General features: G+C 44.5%; 2 protein-coding genes across 2 annotated transcripts; both read right to left on the reverse strand.

The window, feature by feature from the left end:
- Window positions 1-770: 770 nt before the first annotated feature.
- On the reverse strand, window positions 771-10,185 carry slc4a1a (solute carrier family 4 member 1a (Diego blood group)). Its single transcript, XM_079281412.1, has 21 exons — window positions 10,078-10,185; window positions 9,057-9,125; window positions 8,892-8,947; window positions 7,654-7,766; window positions 7,106-7,152; window positions 6,848-7,013; window positions 6,602-6,737; window positions 6,438-6,507; window positions 6,306-6,348; window positions 6,032-6,216; window positions 5,701-5,908; window positions 5,003-5,206; window positions 4,740-4,888; window positions 4,456-4,650; window positions 4,110-4,355; window positions 3,924-4,013; window positions 3,037-3,203; window positions 2,714-2,955; window positions 2,447-2,616; window positions 1,845-2,018; window positions 771-1,742 (listed from the first exon to the last, which is right to left on the reverse strand). The coding sequence occupies exons 2-21, from the start codon at window positions 9,078-9,080 to the stop codon at window positions 1,665-1,667; spliced, it is 2,763 nt and encodes a 920-aa protein (XP_079137538.1). The 5' UTR covers window positions 9,081-9,125; window positions 10,078-10,185; the 3' UTR covers window positions 771-1,664.
- A 3,293-nt stretch (window positions 10,186-13,478) lies between these two features.
- On the reverse strand, window positions 13,479-15,255 carry LOC306786584 (migration and invasion enhancer 1-like). Its single transcript, XM_079281397.1, has 4 exons — window positions 15,151-15,255; window positions 14,866-14,963; window positions 14,615-14,691; window positions 13,479-14,375 (listed from the first exon to the last, which is right to left on the reverse strand). Exons 1-4 carry the CDS (start codon window positions 15,177-15,179, stop codon window positions 14,292-14,294), a joined length of 288 nt encoding a protein of 95 aa, XP_079137523.1. The 5' UTR covers window positions 15,180-15,255; the 3' UTR covers window positions 13,479-14,291.
- Between the last annotated feature and the right edge of the window lie 6,062 nt (window positions 15,256-21,317).

Here is a 21,317-nt window from a genome sequence, read left to right on the forward strand (position 1 = left end):
ACAATAAATAAAGTCCCTTTTCCAAAGTCTGTATATCTAATGATTGTTTCTCAATTACTTTTTTATGTTTCATAATGTTATGGTGGCGGCTCAATCAATAACAGCAACAGTCAGTTACAATCTGTTAGTCTTGACAGTTTAAGACTTTGTGAAATGATATAGTGATAAATAAAAAACTGTTCAAATCCAATAAAGCTGACCTGTATTAAGGTATTTTGCCGGTGAGCAGAATGATTTCACATTTCATGAGTTTTAAAAAGTTTTGAAATATTTCATCATGTAATTTCTGCCTCTATTTATCTGTATGATTATTGATTTAATAATGCCGTATATATTCACATCTTTGGCTCTTTGTGTATATATGACACATTTTGATGTATTATTGGGATGTTTTAAGGATGTTTATTCTCAGTTAGTTTTTTTAATGCTGAATCTAGACTTAATCACATCTGATTTAAATGAAAGATAATTAACAAAATGTACATCTTAGTTCTCTTGTCCATGAACATTCATTTCTTATTTCAGGATAAAAGTATTTACAGCCATGTCCATGGTGTTTTCCAAGTAGGAGTATTGAGAAAGTGGAGTTTACTGGATAAACCTGAACGCAGCATGTAGCTGAGTGACAGGCCCATAGAAATAAAATATATATTCTGTCTCTATGGGCCGGCCTCTTGGTCCAAGTGAACACCCCACTCCTGCTAATTGGAGGATGAAATGATGTGAACTATTGTAATTCCCAATGCATTCGTAAAAAAAAGCACTCGACGGATGTTTTTATTTTTAATAAAGTGAAAATTCATCCAATCCAATCAAGCATGTACAGTGTTTCAAGCACACAAACACATGAACAAGCATAATAAGACACATTTACAAATATGTTTTCCCCTGATTATATCATCAGAACAACAATCAGCTCAAACGATTATACCTCATCATCAATTATCTGCCTATTACTGCTCATCCCATTATATAATTATGAAAGCAATTACACACTTAAAATTAGATGTAAGTGCATAACACATATTTCTATACACATCAGATATATCAAATAAGGCAAACTCAAGTAACACAATTTAAAACGTTTTTTTGGAATAGGCTACTGTATGGGACAAAGGCTGGTGTTATAATCATATTCAAATTCATTACTTGTGTGTGTGTGTGTGTGTGTGTGTATGTGTGTGTGTGTGTGTGTGTAAATAGAGTGTGAATAGATCACATTTGCTTTACTATAATAGCAAACATTAAGTTAGGTTGAATCATATTATTAGAACATGGGCAGATTTACAATACGGCAGCACTGGTAGTCACTTAAAAGCTATGCTGTAGTTATGCACGAAAAGAAAAAAAGGATATTATAAATTGATTTACCTCAGATCTTAAGGGAAAATACTTTGCATTCAAAGAAATCAAATGTTTTTTCCTGGCTTATAAGACAACTCTGTTGTTAAGTATGTCTAATGTATGTATTCTAGAAAGGTACTTTTCCTTTAGAGATAAATAATAATAACAGAACAGAAAAGTTTCAAAACTATAATTGTTAATAAAGTCATGAACAATTTTAAAAGCACCTGATATTAAATGTTCATATAATTACTGTCAGTCAAGCATTGACTGCATTTGAAAGTTTCACTGTGACTGAAACATTAATGATACGGTGTTGTTTAAGGCAGTGGGGACTCATGGTACACATCCACCCCAGGTTCCTCCTCAAACGTCACTTTGCCATCATCTGCGTCCAGCTGCAACACAAACACATCCAGTTGCAACAGTGAACCCTACACCTCAAACAACCCGATACTGTGTGCCTGAGATTGTAATAAATGATGCATGCAGGTACTTACGCATTTCATTTCCATGGCAGAGAAGAGCTTGCCGGTCATGAACATGCGCAGAGGGATGGTGAGGATGAGAACAAAAGGCAGCGCCAGAGAGAAGGGACTACTCTTCACCACCCACAGGGCACCCAGGCATATGAGCTGGATCAGAGTGAAGAGATGCATCCGCCATGTCTTCACCTGCACAAATGACAGCAGACGAGAGCGTTAACGAAGCCAAAGAAATGTGTAAATGCTAATTTACGTTAGGATGATTTAAATGGAGATTGTCATGGCCTAAAGAACGCTGAATTATAAGTGTAATAGTCTTGTGCATGGAAGGATTTGGGTTTCAAGGGGTCAGGGGGGCCCTGGGCCTGAGCCTTTGTTCGAAGTGACTGTCTGGTTGGAAAGCTAAACAACTGCAAAGACACACGAAATGACCTCAAAAAGACTCATAATCACGAAGATAAGCTTACTATTCAAACTCTATATGCAAACTATTGTGTATATCTGTTTTAGTCTTTACAGCAATATAGTGCACAACTACTTGCAGATATATGAAACTGCATTTTCAGACATAAGGCTCTTCCATATTTTGGACTGTATTTGAGGAGGCTGCAGCGTACCTTGGTGGCGTAGGCATCAGCGGGATGGTATTTCTTTGGTGTGATCAGCAGAAGCATCCTGTCCCACATCTGGATTCCACTCAGAGAGGTGATACCCATGTAGAGGAAGATACCGAACAAGGCTGTCATAGGAATCATCTTCAGAAGTGGCTCCATGAAAATAGAAGCGCCTGGAATCCATAGAAAGTGAATGATTGTTAAAAGGAAAATGCTAGTTTAACCTTAGCCTGCTGTGTCTGCACCGGCACTGTAGATGGCAGCACCTACCAACCATGATGGCCACCAGGATGCCACTGATCCTCTGCTCGAGCACCTTTTCGATCTCTGGTTTCGGGCCCTTGCTCATGACGGTGAGAGCATTGGCGTGGGTGACGGATCGCACAGTGGCAGCGCTCAGCCAGGGCACCCCGAAGAAAGAGGAGAGGCCCCCCATGGTGACCAGGATGAGCAGATCGAAATGAAAACCGGACCCCTTCACCATCTTCCTTTCAGGTTTGCTCACAATCAGCCTGACAATCAGACAACAACAGTAAATCATTAGCTTCACATGATGTTGCAGACTGAATGCCATTATTCAGTGTGTCACTCACGTTGTAATCTGGGACTCCAGGAAGATGAGGATGAAGACTAGCACTGCTGGTACACAGCTGGCGGCCATCATCCAGATGGGGAAGGTCTTCTTCTCTCCCATGGGGTTGATGAACCAGCCTCTGACTTTGGGGTTGGTCACCTGAATGCCTTTTGGCACAACCAGTTTCTACAAGAGGAGAGGATGCTTTTCATTCAGCTCATTTACCACCAAGAGACCACAGAAAGATAAATAAGCATAGAAATTACTTTCTGAACATACTTTGAGTTTAGTCACATCGTGTACACTTTGTACACGGTGGAGTTAGTAGAGTCAAATGAATGTAGGCGATTAGAACATTTTTATTTTCCAGTGTGTCCTGGATTATATCACATCAATCCACAAGGTATGTTATGTTATCCATAGTCAAGATCTGGACACCGATGTATATGATGTGAAACGCTACAAAGAATACCACAATCCACCGTTTTCTTAAATATGAACGACTTAAGGTTCAAGTTTACTTGTTATCAATTATAAAAAAGTATAGGCTCATATGGAATTTTGGTTGTTCAGGAAAAGGGCCTACAAATAACCCAAATATCTATCGTGTATGAGTGCATCAAAAACTTGAGTACAAAAGGTATTTTTGTTAAGATAAAAAAAAGTATAAAATTTGAATGAAATCAGATCTTTTGAAATAGAAGACCTACCAGGCCCCGAGGTGGAAATTACCATTCTTGACTGTAATGACATCTTAAATGTGCGATCTTAATAGTTACACTTCTTTATTTTGTCAATTGCCTTCGCTGTAGCTGCAAAACATTTTGCACATGATGTGAGGCTTATGATTTTTGTTGTTGTTTGTTCGATCGTATTTAACTCAACTCACCACGACTCAACCCTTACCTGGGTGTAAGCATCCTCAATGGAAATATCCACAGCAATCATGACGAAAATAGCAATGGGGACACCAAAGTCTCCGATCAAACGGCGGATCTAGTGAGACAGCAGGGTACGCCATGGTCAAAGTCACAGAACCTACAACGTCTTTTCAAAACGTCACAATCTCTGGACATAGAAAGTTGATCTTACCGGGCCGGGGAAGTAGTGACCATTCTTGAAATGGCGGAGGTAGTACGCAATGAAGAAGCAACCGAGCATCAGGCACATAGACAGCAAGGCAGTGTTGGGGTAGGCCCTTTCCATCTCCTTCTCATGATAGGTGATGTTGCCTTCGTCATTGACCACAGCGTGCTTTACGATGACCGGGTGGAAGGGGTTGTCCATCGTGGCGTTCAGATGATCGTAGTTCAGAACCAGAGGGTGGGCTTTGAAGATCTGAGCAAAAGGAGATGAGAAGTCATAGGAAGCAAAATGAGACACAACACATGAGGCGATCGCGGGGAAATGGTGTCGGAGGAGGATGAGGTGAGGAAACCTTGATGAGTTTACTGAACGTCTCATAGATGAAGATGAGAGAGATGAGGATGGAGAAGATTTCCTGAGTGAAGCGGGAGATGAATCTGACCAGGAAGCTGCCTTCCACGGCCACGATGATGATCACGATCACTATCAGCCACATCCCCACCCAGATACGGCCCACGATGTACTCAATGTTCTGGGACTTGCAGAACTAGTATGGAATGAAGAAAGCAAAATAGATGATAATGAAGAAAAAAATAGCGAACGAAAGATTGATTTCAGGAGACGACTCATACATACAGAGTAAAAAGCTTCCTCAAACACCAGCAGAGGTCCAGAGAAGCCGATGACGAGGACCGGCTGAGCGGCGATGAGACAGAAGATGACACCCTGGATGCTGGTGGAGACCATGAGCTCTGACACGCCCATCAATTTTTCTGTTTTGTCAGCTAGAGTCAGACATCAGAGAGAATTAATCATACTATTAAAGAGTCAGTTAACTACTGCAAAATAATTGAGCCTCAGAAATCAGACACATCTCTCTATCCGGGTCTCTCTTTTACCCAGAAGCCCTCCAAAAGTGATGGCTGGGGACAGGGCAGCGAAGTAGATGAAGATGACGGCAGCGAGGACCTGAGGGTTCAGAGCATCGGTGTAGTCGCTGATGTAGTGGCGGTAACGGCGCTTCAGGTCCTTCACCATCCCACCGAAGGGATAGCCTGTACGGGCCAGAGGGTCCTCCCGAGGCTCCTCTGGAGGTTTCTCCTCTGGACAAACGACATTAATAGTGATGACACTAAATCTGCCTTTTTTTCTTCTTCTTTTAATGTTGTGGACGTGTTTTTCTAATGTCTACAGCAGAGGCTTCATTTGTCTGTTTGTCCAGTTCAATGTTTTACATGCACATGTGAATACAATTTAAAGGTGCTATATGTACCAATGTTACAGCTAGTATTCTCATAATTTAGACCACATTTCCCACAAAACCTTGTTGGTTCCTTTCGCAAGAAAAATGTGCCCCCTCCCTCTAACCCCTAGGGGATACAATATTTTTATTTTTTTATATACATACTTATTTTAGCAATTACTGGGAAAAAAACCATCACCCTCATTCTTTTTAATGCCTTGTGTCATGTCATGTGTTGGGACTAATGTAAAAAATTTAAATTGTATTGCAGTTAAAAGGGTGCAGTTAGGCAACAGTTGTGAAGAAATGAAAATGTGTAGAGGAATAGTCTGACATTTTGGGAACTATGCTGACCTTTGACCCTGTCACCAAAGGCAAGACGGGTGTCGATGGGACGGAGTCTCTCACGCAGCATCTTCTTCTGGAAATTGATGATTGGCTCAAGCATTTCCTTGTCTTGGATCTCAGTGGGAGGGATCACAATGCTGCAGTCCATGAAGTCAGCGATGGCGTTGGTCAGATCTTTGTCAGTCTGGGCCAAGAAGGCCTCCAGACAAAACACCTGTGAGAGCAGAAAGCGTTTACTCAGCTGCACCAAACAAAAAAAAGAAATGCTCATGTTCTAAAAAGCTACTAGCTGCTGAGTAATTATTTTCCTCTCTCACGACTCTCTCTCCTCTCTCACCCAGTCGGCCATCAGAGCACCCATGGCACGGCCGCTTTCACTGTAGTCTATCCCGGTCTGGCTGGGGCCCACCAGCATGAAGACGAAGCGAACAGGGACAGGAGACTCCAGGGAGGAGTCCATCACCACAGAGTCACTTAACCTCACAAAGGCCGTCACAGGTTTCTCCAGGGTGTCCAGGACACCTGTCGGAAAAAACACTCTCTTTTAGCCATATTTGCTCCAAGCACCACACGTGTAGACACATAACTCCATCTGAATTACATGAACGTACCTGAGAGGACAATTGAGGCCTCCACATTGTCAGAGGTGTCTCTCTGCAAGAATAATGTTACGTCAATAAATTGATATGATGTTGATGATTGACTAAATGATAAAACTGTGCAAAAAAAACCTAAATGTGTACCTTCTTGGATACAGAGAAGGTCTGCATCTCAATGTCTCCAGAGGCAGTAATCATAGGCTCCTCGGACTGACTGGAAGGACAAATAAAAGGAGAATCAAGTGTGTGCTGCAAACAGTTTTAAGAATCACATCTTGTAGACATGAATAGTGACTCCGTGGGGTTACCTGCGTCTCATGAGGAGAGCTCTCAGCAGGCCGTCCCGATCACTGGCGCGAATCTCATCCTTGTCCAGCAGCTCATCAGCCACCTTCTCAGCTATGGTAGATAGACTATTGGCATTCAGGTCGAAGATGACGGCACCTGAGTACATTTGAGGTACTTTTAATTGTCATATTCATCACATTAAAAGAAGTTGGATTTTATCCTATTGTATGCATATATTTCCGTTTCATCAGAGTCTCCAAAGGCACCTGTGCTCATGGCCTTGCGGAGCTGGATGAGGCTCTTGAAGGTGAGATGGGAGACATGAGAATGACCCCATTTTCCGGTGGCGGGGTTACGGTTCTCCTCGTAGCCCACCCAGCGGCCTGTCTCCTGCCAGACGTTACCCTGGAGCTCATTCAGCTCCACATAGGCCTGTGGTAATGCAGTGTGGTTAGTTAATAAACACACCGCTGGATAATGTTGATTCACATTAATGAAGGTAAATATGAACAATGACGACTAACTTGAGCATCCCCTCTTGTGGTGGCATTGGTGTTCCGGTTCAGATAAGCTGAAATAAAGAAGTTTGTGGAGAAGTAGTCAGATCTTTTACTGAAGTCAAAGTAGTAAACGCTCAACTACAAGTAAAAGTCATACATTTAAAACCTGATTTACGTAAAAGTTAGTCAGTAAAATGTTCCCTGTCAGTGTTTTAATATGATGTTTCTAGATCAACATCACTGCTGCATTCAAATTTGGAGCGAAATGGTTTTCACTGGACAGGAAGGGAATTTGTAATTTGCAAAGCTGAAATTAAAAGTAAAAGAGTACAAAGTACAATATTTGCCTCTGAGATGTAGTGGCGTAGAGATGGAGGACAAGTACCTTGAATTTGAACTTCAGTGCAGTACTTCAGTAAATGTACTTGAAAAGGGATTTGTGGATAGATATAAGACATTGCGGGTGAGGGTGCCGGGACTCTCAGGCAAATTTGTAATTTGTGATTTTGGGCTGTACAAAAATAAATTGAATTGAATTGCCAACAGCTGCATGGCCTGTGAGTGTAACATACCCTCTGAATCACTGGGGATGTAGATGGCCGCCATAGTTGGCTCATTCTCCTCCTCCTGCTCTTCCTGCCTCCCCCCCTCCAGGTCATAGATGCCGCTCTGGTCCGGTGGAGTCCTGGTGGTGTGGAGAAACAGAAACATCTATGAAGACTAACGATGAGCACGAGTGATTCTCATCAATATACCTTCTAAAGTCTCAACTGGGATAGGACATTTTGGAGATCTTTTGGAAAATGCACTTCCATAATTGTGTCTCTAAGTTAAATGGACTTTAAAGGACGACATTGTTGATGGCAAATGGCTTAAAATCCACCAGGTTGGGGTCTCAGTTAATGCTGAACAAGTTCTCCATAGCTGTGAAATTCAGCTGTTAGTGCGATTCTGTTGTTGCCACAAGAGGGCAAGACTGCTCAACACGTTTCTTATCATTCACTGCTTGGATTTCCGGGTTTTAGGTCCTGAGTTTATGCTCTCAGGAATGTTTAACATTTACCAAACTCTCCCTTGAGTATAAAGCCCCTGCCGCTGCTTTTACATCAGGGGGGAGTTTTTAACCCCTTACGACATTTTTTTTAATAATCTTTCATGTCAACCTGCATTTATTGAGTTTTTTTGGCCACTTGGGGGCAGTGCAAACAAGATTTAGGTGATTATGGTGACTGTGTTAGCAGTTAACACTTATCTATTTACTATTAACAGTTAGCTATCTACACACTCAGCTGACACTATAGCTTTCATTTGAATTTGTATTTCGGGCCATCTGATATTCACTCTCTTTTTTACCTCTGGTTTGGTCTCAACCAACTCCTGAACCCTGAGGGAAATATCTGAGTCTTTAGCTGTTACGTGCACCACCACGTTCATGAGCTAGTTTGTTTAGTGTTGGGAAATGGATTTAGGAGAGCTTTTTCACTTAAAAAAAAATCAAAACATCAAAGTTACAGTTTATAAAACTAAAACAACGAGCTAAAAGAGGTTAAGATGCTCCGTAGAGCTCGGGGGAACTCATTCTCTGTGGGTTCACCACTACATGAGACCCCTTCGACACAAAGTCATATAACCTCTTGATTGGAGGGACTATCTTTTGGTTGGTACACATCTTGAAAGCACTGCCTGACATGCACAGTGAGACCCAACACCTTTGTCTTACCAGGAACAGGATGCGGTACATTTGCAGTACATGTACATAAAGTGTAAAGTACTGCTGAAACAGAGAGGCCAAATGAGAGGAATGACTCACAGTCTCACTGGAGTGGGAAAGGCTGAGTCATTGTCTTCATAGGACATGTCACTGCCCTAGATGAGAGGATAGTAGTCAAAGAATGAATGGAAGGAAGTTGGATGAGAATAGAACGCGTGTACTGACTCTTTACACTGTTTGATGTTAAAGGAAATCAAGACAAACCTCAAAACTAAAATGGTTTTCCATTGTTGTTTTTCAGATGTTGATCTCTCAGGTACTTTTATGCATTCCCTAAGACAAAAAAAACAACAATTAACAATCATTTAAAAAAAACAAGTAACCCAACCAATGACTCAGCGGTGACCATTCAAGTAAATGGTACTGGTGATTTGTGAGTCAGGTGGATCTACAGCATCCAAAGCAGATACTTTGTGATTAACTTCGATGATATTCTTTTGTCAATGTTGATAAAAGTTCCATTGTTCTTTTGTCAAATTGGCTCAGCCACTACAGAGACCAATAAGGCCTGCTTTGACGAGGATTACCGCCATCTACCACCTCTCAGGACTCAGGGCAGATAGTCAGCCAGCCGTTGAGAATGAGCTCTTCGTTATGGTTTAAATAGAAGACGCACATAGCCTTATCTTTGGGTTTACGCCCTTCTTCAACCAGACACCCCTGTTCCCCGAAGGTACAGCGAAAAACGTTAAATGCTGCTACTGCAACAGCAAGTCACACAAAGACGGTTACATTTAGACAGGAATACTCAAAATACACAACCATTTAACACTGTATGCTGTTTTTAACGGCTTGAATTTCAATTTCACAAACTGAACCAGCACTGTTTTTTTTTTGCTGTTGAAAATATTTCTCAGCAGATTGTCCAAATAGGGGTCAAGTGACTTCCCATCCACTTTGCACGTACACAAACTGAATAAAAGGATTGATCGTAATGCTTCAAAGAAACACATCTACAGATAAGGTGCTGCACATTGACAAGACGTTGCCATTTAGTGGGAACAATTCTTCACCCTGTAACACTGAGGATAGACAGATAGTTTAGCACAAAGACAAATTAGCTGGACGTAATATTTGTGCAACAAATTATAAAAGTCCAAAGATGATAATCCCACTTGACCTCAAATTAGTTAAAAGTCTTGGTTCGTAAATACATTCAGATATCCATCCAGTTTGACCCCACAACGTGTGTCAGACCCCTGTCCAGAGGAGGCCACACCCTTACCTGCATACAGGTGCTCCCACCTGGTCTCCAGCACTGCAAACAGAACGATCTCTGCTCTGTCGGCCTTGGCGAGCCCGGTGATAAACTGACCCAGGACGAACGAAAAAGATGAGTGCAGAGAGAGAATGCAAGCAGCGGGAACACCCATATGAAACTACGTAGACCCTAAGAAGCGCTGTACCCCTCAACCCCTCTGGGTGGGGGAGATAAGGCCTGTGTGACAGACAAACAGCCCTATCGGCCAGGGACACCTTGGGTCAGGGATATCCCAACCCGAGTTTGCCCGCTCCGCCCTCCCAGCATGAAGCAGGTCTGAGCCTGGACAGTCATCTTAAAAGAAAAACCTGCTCGGACCAGCAGGCCTCATCCTGTCTGAGGGGCACACAGGGGGCAAAAAAGGCACAGTATCAACATACAGCATCAAGAGGACATCACCTTAGTACCGTACGTCATGTTGTTTACGGACTGGGGATTCCCCGGGGGGGGGGGGGGCATCAATGAAAGATGGCATTAACTTAAAGTAGTTGTGTGTGTACTAATGAAAAACATCCTGCTTAATCTTCCCTATAAAATGAAGGTAAATCTTTGCGTCACATTATTATGTAGGTCAAACAAACCTAGTCTTTGTATCAATGTCTATTTTTTTGTAAGTAAAAGACACATTTGCAAGTAAAATCAAAAGGGTCAGGGTTGCAAAACTCATCATTTCAGTGGTAAAGTGGTTGAGGCATCCATCTTTGCCCAAACTCTGCTTCATGGTTTGACAGGTTACACTGCCAGTAAAACGTCATCCACCGACTCATCGGCCAGTTAGATTGTGAAAGTGTCGGGTCTGATGTCATCCACTGCATCCCTCAGCACTGAACGTGTTACTCGTGCCTTACTTCTTCCACCGGCTCCTTCCACTTCACAATTATATTGGAACAGATCAAATAAAACATTGTTACATAAATTCATCTTGTTATGGGAAAAACAAAATTACAATTTCTTTTGTTTTGCAGATTAACTTCAAAGTTGATATTTTAAAGATACAAACTTATTTTCTTTAATGTTAATATCACTGATTTAATCTTGCTACATCTTTTCAGCGAGGGGTCACTGATAATCTCAAATGTTTTGTTCAGTATTAAACTGTGCAAGAGATCTTTATGTTTGGCCATAAATAACAACAACAGATTGGCAAAACACACCTTGCACCGGTTCTTGTCCTTTTCACAAGTGGATGTGAACAAATGTAAGAAAATGAAAAAGTTAAATACTTTCAATTGAACCGGTATAAAACATGAGGGAGTTTCAGGTAGCAGGTGGCGGTTATATAACCTCATTCTGTCCTCAATACGATTTGATGACATTAAGCAGTATGAGCAAGAGAATACAACAATTCGTTCAAGTCACGTGACATTCGATAAGAATAAGACGGTTCATTGTCACAACGGGGGAAAACCTTTTGTCATCTCTGGCAGATGTTACTTTCCGGGTAGTCTGAGTCACGGCTTCGATGTCGAGACAAGAAAAGGTAACGCTCGACTTCACAAGTCCTGAAACTAACAAGGAATGCAGGAAGGAATTGCCATGTTAACGTTGTTTGTTAGGGATGCTTTCCTTGACGACATAAAGTAATCACAGGAAAGATGCGCTGTCCGATAAAACAAACAAAGCGGCACAGTTTACTTCGGATGAATGAAAAGTCAGGGGATCAAAGTGACTGCAGTGGAAATACACACGACAATGGAGCCCCCAGCTGAAGACTCAGGCCTGTTATCACCACTGTGTTGAAGCTATCAGCTGCATCCATGTGTCTCAACATACAGCATACAGACACTCCCAGTCGTCAAATAGACATTTCCCACCTGACAGAAATGTTCATAATCTGTGGTCTGAATGCATTATTTGTGGAAAGTAAAGCAGACAAAAGCAAATTGAGCTATAAAGAGTTTGAAATGTTGCTTTAAAAATGTCTAAAAGAACAGACAATATAATGTGTAGGGTTCCTCTTAACAATCTAGTTTAAAAGGGGATAAACATGAAGCATCTAACATAATACATAATTCCTAACATAAACACCAGGCATGTGGGTGAAATGTGATTTGGACTATTAACCTACTTCTTCTGGAAAAAGGAAACCTAAGAGACTGAAATACATCATGTAGCTGATTACGGAAACGCTGAGGAGTCATATTTAAAATGCCATTGTCGAACAATGTCAAAACACCATGTTCATATGGCTATAGAGCGAATATAACAAGCGTTTCCTCATTCACTGCAAAGTTTTACTGTTGTGCAATATTGAATAACAGTACATTTAATGTGGCTTTTTTTCACAGTGATCAACACAAGTTTCAAATAGAAAACACATGTTTTGCGTAACCCTTTAATATGAGGTTTTAAAAGTCACATAATTACACAACTGTCCACTTTCAAAGCTCTAATTGGCGCACTGAGTGAGGCAGCAGAGACCGGCTCTATCAGCGCTAGAACAAGCAGGCCGGTGTGAGTTATCATTGAGGGCCAGAGCCGGCACCAGTGACCCACCTCGTCACAGTGGGCGACACCAGTGACACTATTATTCAAACTTTTTCTAGACTCGTACTGTATTTAGATGCTGTTATTGAGTGCTTCTCATTTTCTTCATTCCTAAATGTCATTTTTTGTGCTCAACGGTCACCGACCTTCCGTCTACAAAAAATGACATACATTCATTTGAGAATTTTCTCAGTTCAGATTATATTTATACTTTTGTTGGCTAAATCAGTAAAATTACAACTTTAGTGGTTCATCATGTCGGTTGCGCAACATATGAATATACGGTCCGAGTTTCAACGGAATGGAATTAAAGTTTGTAAAACTATTATTTAATACAAAATCAACTTGTGGCAGAAGATATTTTGAGGACACCCTCCAGCTTTGCTGTGGTTTTTCAGACTGCTGCATACACGTCTTCATTTGAATCATGTGCCTTATTTTGGTTTTCAGTGTTTCTGTTCTTTGAGCTTGAGGCCAGAGGTTAAACACAGAGTTTGGCAGTGTGGCGACACTGGCGCCCCTTAGTGGAACTAACGTGGCACAAACAAATACATCGTTTGTCTTTTGCTCTACATAACCAGGATTTAAGACAGCGTAACAAATGATTCTCACTGAAATAGTCATTGACTAAAATAATTGGCAGTTGCTGGCCAACATCAAGAAACTCATCCTGTTAACCAACCATGGACGCGTCCCACAGGAGCCCCACCCAGTGTGTTTAAAGGTGAACACGAAGAGAAGGCTAATTATAGAGCACGTAACAAAAGAGTCTTACACAATAACTTCAGTGCGTCTGTATAGAATCACAGTACAAGACGTTCAAATTAAAGAAAGACACCTTTGACGTCATAAAAGAATGACAACAGCAGCACATTAACAACTATTACAGTAGGTTTATTTAATGTCGAAAGGTTTTGAGCGAACATTGAGATGATTTGAAAATGAGCAGACATCTAATTAAGCGTGAGCTGACAGGCCAGTGGGTGGTGGTCTTCAGAAGCACTGGTGATGATCGCTCTAGTCCCCGACAGTTAAAAATACACAGAAGCTTTTCATAAAAAAGTAGAAAAAAAAAAAAACGGATAGAAGTTAAGTATTCCAATTTGAAATGGAGAAATAAAGACACCATTGCAAGCTTCATTTTGCATAGACGGACAACAAATTGCTTTACTATCCATAACCCTTACAGTAATGTTTCAAATAGTCATCATATCCTGGAACCGGTTATTGATCAAAGAGCTGTACAGAGGCAGAAACAAGAGGCTCCATTCAAAAACATAACGGCATCTACTTTGCATAACCCTTGCATTCTGTGGAAACCAGTATCTGCATGCGAGAGCAGTAACAAACACAAGAATTAGGCAGTTAGAGAAATATGATGCAAAGAGGGTGCAGGAAGAGTGAACTCCCTTCTGTGACATCTTCTCCCCATCTCAGCTCCTATGACAAGGCCCTTCCAGGAATGGATTCATCATACTGTAACCTTTAAGCTTTTAGGCTACAGTAATCATTGACAGCCTGGAGCACCACAACGAGAACAGAGAGGGGGAGCGAGACGTCTGGCGACAGAAGCTACTGTCCGGAGTGCATCTCCGTTGGGGGGGGGGGGGGGGGGGGGGGTAGACCAGAGGTGGCTTTGGCAGTTCACAACTGCACTGGCCCGTCTCGATGGTGCAGGACTTGGGGGGGGTTTACATGATGACGCAGGGTGAACGGCTTTTGGTGATCTTCGTTACAGGTTTGCCATCGTGGGCTTTCTGAATTTCAGCCAAGACCTGTGGCAGGAGAGAAAAACAAAAGCAGAGCGTGTTATCGTAATTTAACGGCATTGAAAAAACAAGCTCCTCAAACCAAATCTTTCAGATGAACTTAGTAGTGTAGTTGACAAAACACTCAAGTACAATAAGCTCTCACCTGAACTTAAGTACAATAAGCTCTCACCTGAACTTAAGTACAGTACTTAAGTGCACATACTTTACATGAACGGGCCTGTTAAACCTGTACATTTACTCACGTCATCCCCATTTGGGAACCCCCCCAGCTCTTCCTTGGAGAAGATCAGCTGCCCGTTGAGTTCAATCTCAAAGGTGCCTGCAACATGACAAGGCAATAAAGATAACGTTACCTTTCACGCCCCTTGGATTGAGCGTTGCCCTGAATAACACACGCGCCTTCACATTAGAGATACTGATCAGTCACACATCAATGGACATAATTAAGTTATCCTGCTCTCTCGGCTGAAATCACGTGATGAGATATACTCGCCTTGTCTTCCCACGAAGCCAGACACCTCCGCATCGGGAAAGTCACGCTTGACCACGCTGTACAGCTCCCGATAGCGGGGTTCATAACCTCACTTACCGCTGCGAGGGGGGGAAAACGTCCGCAGCGTTACTTTAAAAGCAGAACACCTCTGGTGTCTGTGAGCTAACGATGCTAACAGCTAATGTGTAGTAATAGCCGTCTCTTCAGGGGGATTAACGGCCACAAACAGACGCAGGTTAGCTTAAAACGTACACACAAAAGGGATGTGATAAAATATGTAGTTACCAGTATTCGACTTTAACTATCAACCCCATTGTTGCTGTGTTTTCCTCGGCTGGCTGTCTCAACGGTACAAAGCTCCGTACGGACCGGGGTGATCGCTGCTTTTGTAACACGGAAGCGGGCGGCGGGGCGGAGTTTAACCCGGAACCAAATAAAAGGGAGGCGATTCAATTTACATGCTGGGATTTTAAATGTAACATCAGCTGAGGATAATGCTTCACTTCAGACGTATATATTGTACTTTACTCGACTGCATTTGCGAGTAATGTTTCAGATAAGGAAAACAACACGTCATAAGCTTATAAATGCAGCACATTGTTAAAATGAATCAAGTGGCTCCTGACCTTTTTGACTTGTGATCCCTTACAAATAAAATCGATTTGTAGTTGAGGCCCTTTTGATAACTTCCAGGGGACTATGAGAGCAAAATGAAGGTAAAATCACCTATTTCACAGAAAAAAATGAATATAAATGTTTGTAGCAGAAAGTCTCACGAGCCCTCAGATGTATCTTGAGACCTGTTGGAGGGGCCCCAAATCTAAGATTGGGAACCACTGGACTAAAGTAGCTCCACCTCCAGCAGCTACAACAGATAAAAGCTGTTAATGTCACGTCTCACTTGAAGGTACTGAGTGTAGATACAAAACGCCGAGTTCAGGAGCCAAAAAGAGGTAGAATTTAATAAGATATCCCACAGAGGGAAAACACAGGAACAGACGTGTCAAGAAAACATGAGGCTCGAATGAAGGGCCAGGTACAGACACGCCTTAAATACACTTGAGGCAATTACACAGGTGAACCCACTTAAGGTGAGCCAAGTCCAATCAGTCCACAAAACCTAATTAAGGCGCACTCTGCCACCATCTGCTGGATGTCCTGGGGTCCTACGGCGCAGTCCTGACAGTACCCCCCACCTGACGGCCACCTCCAGGTGGGCCAGGCTGGAGAGGGTGTGCACGGTGAAAGGCACGGATGAGGGCAGGATCCAGGACGTGCCGTGAGGGCACCCATGAGCGTTCCTCTGGGCCGTAGCCCTCCCAGTCAATCAGGTACTGAAGGCCTCGCCCCCTCCGCCGGGAATCCAGCAGCCTCCGGACGGTGTAGACAGGGCCACCAGCGACGACCCGCGGGGGCGGCGGCAGTGGGGCAGGCCTGGACAAGGGCGAGGAGAAGAGAGGTTTCAGCAAAGAGACATGAAACACTGGTCTCACCCGGAGAGTCCTAGGAAGTCTGAGTTTGTAAGCCACCGGGTTGATCCTCCTCTCCACAGGAAACGGACCGATGAACCGGGGAGTGAATTTGGAGTCCGTGCGCAGAGGCAGGTTCTTGGTGGAGAGCCATACTCTCTGTCCAGGGCGGAACGTCGGGGCGCGCCGTCTCCTGCGATTGGCCTGGATCCGATGGGTTTCGGTGGCGCGTGTAAGCGCAGCACGGGCCTTCTTCCAGGCCTGGCGGCATCTGGCCACAGCAGCATCCGCAGAGGGGACCGCTGACTCGGACTGCTGAGAGGGAAAAAATGGCGGGACATATCCGTACTGAACCTCAAAAGGCGACATACCGGTGGAGGACCCACTCAGTTGGTTGTGGGCGATCTCAGCCCACACCAGCTTTCGACTCCAGGCACCCGGATTGGATGATACCATGCAGCGTAGGTATTTCTCCAGCTCCTGGTTCACGCGTTCCGTCTGTCCATTACTCTCCGGATGGTAGCCTGATGAAAGACTGACAGACATTTCAAACAAGGACCAAAATGCACTCCAGTACTTGGACATGAATTGGGGCCCTCTATCAGAGACAATGTCACTAGGGATGCCATGGTGACGCACCACCTCTCGGACCACCAAATCAGCGGTTTCCTTCGCAGACGGCAGCTTAGGTAGTGGGACAAAGTGGCTTGCTTTGGAAAAACGGTCCACAATTACAAAAATCACTGTGTTACCGTCAGAAGGTGGTAGGCCAGTGATGAAGTCCATTGAGATGTGGGACCATGGCCGATAAGGAACCGGCAGGGGGTGGAGCAGGCCCGCCGGGGCTTGGTTTCCTGACTTCTGTGCAGCACAAACAGAACATGCGTGAACATACTCCTCAATGTCAGTTCTCATGCGTGGCCACCAAAAGCGGCGGCTGACTAGCTCCATCGTGCGGGCAGCCCCAGGATGGCCCGTCACTGGTGAGTCATGCCCCCATTGTAGAACTTCAGAGCGGGCGTTGAGCGGGACATACAGACGGCCCGGGGGTACTCCACTAGGACCTGGATCCTCCTCTTGCGCACGCAGGACGGCGTCCTCCAGGGCCAGCGTCACCTGTCCCACCACGCAGCTGGGGGGAATGATGCACTCAGGGACCGGGTCAGTAACGTTGGCGTCATACTGGCGCGATAAGGCATCAGCCTTGGCATTCTTGGTGCCGGGGCGAAACGTGATGATAAACCTGAATCTGGTGAAAAACAGGGCCCACCTGGCTTGTCGGGGGTTCAGGCGCTTGGCCTCACGGATGTACTGGAGGTTCTTATGATCCGTGATGACTGTGAATGGGTGGCGCGCTCCTTCCAGCCAGTGTCTCCATTCTTCAAGTGCCCTTAGGATGGCCAACAGCTCCCTGTCACCGGCGTCATAGTTCCTCTCAGCGTCACTAAGCTTGCGAGAGAAAAAGGCACATGGGTGCGTCTTGTTGTCCATACCTGATTTCTGGGACAGCACAGCTCCAACACCAGACCTGGACGCATCCACCTCCAACACAAACGGAAGGGCAGGGTCAGGGTGCCTCAGCAGTGGGGCTGACGTGAACTGAGCCTTGAGATGCTCGAACGCCGCTTGCGCCTCCGGGGTCCATCTGAGTTTGGTTGGGGCTCCCCGGGCCACTGCTGTGATAGGTGCTACTATGGAGCTGAAGCCTCGAATGAAACGGCGATAAAAGTTAGCAAACCCCACAAAACGCTGTACCTGCTTGAGAGTGGCGGGAACCGGCCAGTCCAGTACAGCCTGCACCCTGGATTCGTCCATGATTACTCCATCGGGGGAGATGACATACCCCAAAAAGGAGGTGCGGGTAACGTGGAACTCACACTTCTCCAGTTTGACGAAGAGCTGGTTGTCCAGCAACCGCTGGAGGACCTGCCGGACGTGCTGGCGATGTTCTGTGAGGGACTTGGAAAAAATTAGCACATCATCGAGGTAAACGAACACACTGCGGTTGAGGAACTCCCTGAGCACTTCATTTACAAAGGCTTGGAACACAGCAGGAGCATTGGTCAGACCAAATGGCATTACCCGGTATTCATAATGTCCACTGGGGGTGCTAAAAGCAGTCTTCCACTCATCATTCTCTCTGATGCGGACCAGATGGTAAGCATTCCGCAGGTCTAGTTTAGTGAACACTGTAGCTCCTCCAAGAAGATCAAAAGCGGAAGACATGAGTGGCAACGGATATTTGTTCTTTACTGTGATGTTGTTCAGTGCTCGGTAATCTATGCATGGTCGTAGACCACCATCTTTCTTGGGTACAAAAAAGAATCCTGCTGACACTGGTGAAGTTGACGGTGTAATAAGCCCGTTCTTAAGAGACTCGCTAATGTAGTCCTCCATGGCCTGAGTCTCGGGGCTGGAGAGAGGGTATAGTCGTCCCCGGGGGGGAATAGTGTTAGGCAACAGGTCAATGGCACAGTCAAAAGGTCTGTGAGGAGGAAGTGCTGTAGCTCTAGTCTTACTAAATACTTCAGCTAGGTCATGATACTCTGCCGGGACTGAAGAGAGCTCAGAGGATGAACAGGCAACAGAACACTTCATCACCGGTGTAACATGTTTGGCTGAGATACACTCTGGGCTCCATGATAAAAATTCGCCAGTGGACCAGTTGAACTGGGGATTGTGTTTCTGAAGCCAGGGAAACCCTAGTACTACTCTATCATGTTGGGATTGGACTAAAGCCAAAGAAACAGTCTCTGTATGTGACCCAATCTGCAGTAGTAAGGGGTGTGTCATGAAGTCAATTTTACCGGAGCCTAGGGGTCGTCCGTCGAGCGCCTGGATTTTCACAGGATTGCGAAGGGCCTTGGTAGGTAGACCGAGGCGTGTGGCCAGAGCAGAGTCCATCAGGTTTTCCTCTGAGCCTGAATCGATCAGCACCGTGATAGGGATGTTCTCCGGGTTCTCTGGGGTCCAGGTGAGTCGAGCCCTCAGGCAGAGGCGCTTAACTGGGTTGGGGTACTGAGATTGGACAAAATTGCTCACTACGCTGTCCCCTCCTCCTAATGAGCATCCTCGTTTCCCTGCCGCTGGGGACATTGGTCCCGGTAATGTCCAGCTCCTCCACAGTAAAGGCAGCATCTCTCTCTGCGGCGTCGCTCTCGTTCTGCAGGTGTAATGCGGTACCTGCCTACCTCCATTGCCTCCGCTTGAGCGGGCTGAGCAGTGGGGCCCGACGCGCCCAGTGGTGAATGCGCTTGGGGAGGTGCCGAATTGGGAAGCCTGCGCTCACGCCTCCTTTCGCGTATGCGCTGATCGAGGCAGATAGAGGTGGTTATGAGCTCATCTACAGTGACCCCCCACTCCCGACTAGCCAAATCATCTTTGACCGCCTCAGACAGGCCATTGTAAAAAGTGGTCAAAAGTGCTTCATTGTTCCATTTGCACTCAACTGCCAAGGTGCGGAATTCTATGGCATATTCAGACACAGGTCTAGCTCCTTGGCGGAGCGAGCTGATGCGGCGTGCTGCTTCTCTGCCACTCACTGGGTGGTTAAAAACCTGGCGTAGTGTCTTGGAGAACTCTACTGCATTAGCACAAAGTGGGGAATATGCCTCCCATAGGGCAGTAGCCCATACTAGAGCTCTACTGGTTAGCAGCGAAATCATAAAAGCGACCTTAGCTTTTTCTGAGGGGAACTGATCAGGCTGCATGACAAAACACAGGTCACACTGTGTCAAAAATCCCTGACAGGTCTCTGGAGTGCCGTCATACCGCTCTGGTTTCTGTAGGAACGTCTTGGCAGCCGGGGGGTTCGGCTGGTGCATTTGCTGGGTTATCCAGGCTTGGATCTGCTGGATCGAGGTTCCCTGGGATTCCACAGCGCAGAGCACCTGGGCTAGGCTGACGTCTCCTCCTTCGGCGCCTGTTACACTCATGTTGGTGATTCGAGCCTACTGTCACGTCTCACTTGAAGGTACTGAGTGTAGATACAAAACGCCGAGTTCAGGAGCCAAAAAGAGGTAGAATTTAATAAGATATCCCACAGAGGGAAAACACAGGAACAGACGTGTCAAGAAAACATGAGGCTCGAATGAAGGGCCAGGTACAGACACGCCTTAAATACACTTGAGGCAATTACACAGGTGAACCCACTTAAGGTGAGCCAAGTCCAATCAGTCCACAAAACCTAATTAAGGCGCACTCTGCCACCATCTGCTGGATGTCCTGGGGTCCTACGGCGCAGTCCTGACAGTTAATGCATCAGTGTCTGTAATCAGTTTGGCTGATTAATTGGCCGATAGGATGTTTTGCAAACTATCGTTACCATCGGTCACACTGGTCACACGTCATCGTTTTGCGTGGAGGCTCCATACACGTAATGACGGCCATGTTTCCTGAAAATAACTGTGTGTGATTAACTCCTGATACTAATTCGAACAACTGTTAAAGACCCCATGAAATGAAACTTGTCTGTTCCAAGGGGACAGGGGACATTGATTTACTTAGATACTTGTGGTACATTTTGTTGATATATAGTCTATGATATTACTTAGGTAGGATTTTAAATGCAGGGTTTTTACTTGTATTTAAAAAACAAGTATGTTTTTATCGTACTGGTATTTTTTTTACTTAAGTGGAGGATCTGAGTATTTCTTTCACCATTTTTGATGACATTTTTACAAAATGAAAGCATATCTGAATTAATTTACATTTTGAACTTTGTATTGTTTATAAGGGTAAAACGAATAGTTTTGAAAAGGCATCATCGGGATCTCGGTCTTTTATTCTCTTACTCATATACTCCAACGCAAGGAGGTGAATATGAGAGTTAGGTTGGTTCACTTTATAAAAAGACATGCACAGAGGGTAAATTAATGATTGAAAGACCGATGGCAGGTAGAACATGCCCTTAATTCATCGACAAAGAACAAATAAAATCAAGATCAAGATATGGAGACGTGTATCATATTGGAAGAATCATTT

The sequence above is a fragment of the Melanostigma gelatinosum genome, assembly GCF_949748355.1.
Source record: "Melanostigma gelatinosum genome assembly, chromosome: 13".
Lineage (NCBI taxonomy): Eukaryota > Metazoa > Chordata > Actinopteri > Perciformes > Zoarcidae > Melanostigma > Melanostigma gelatinosum.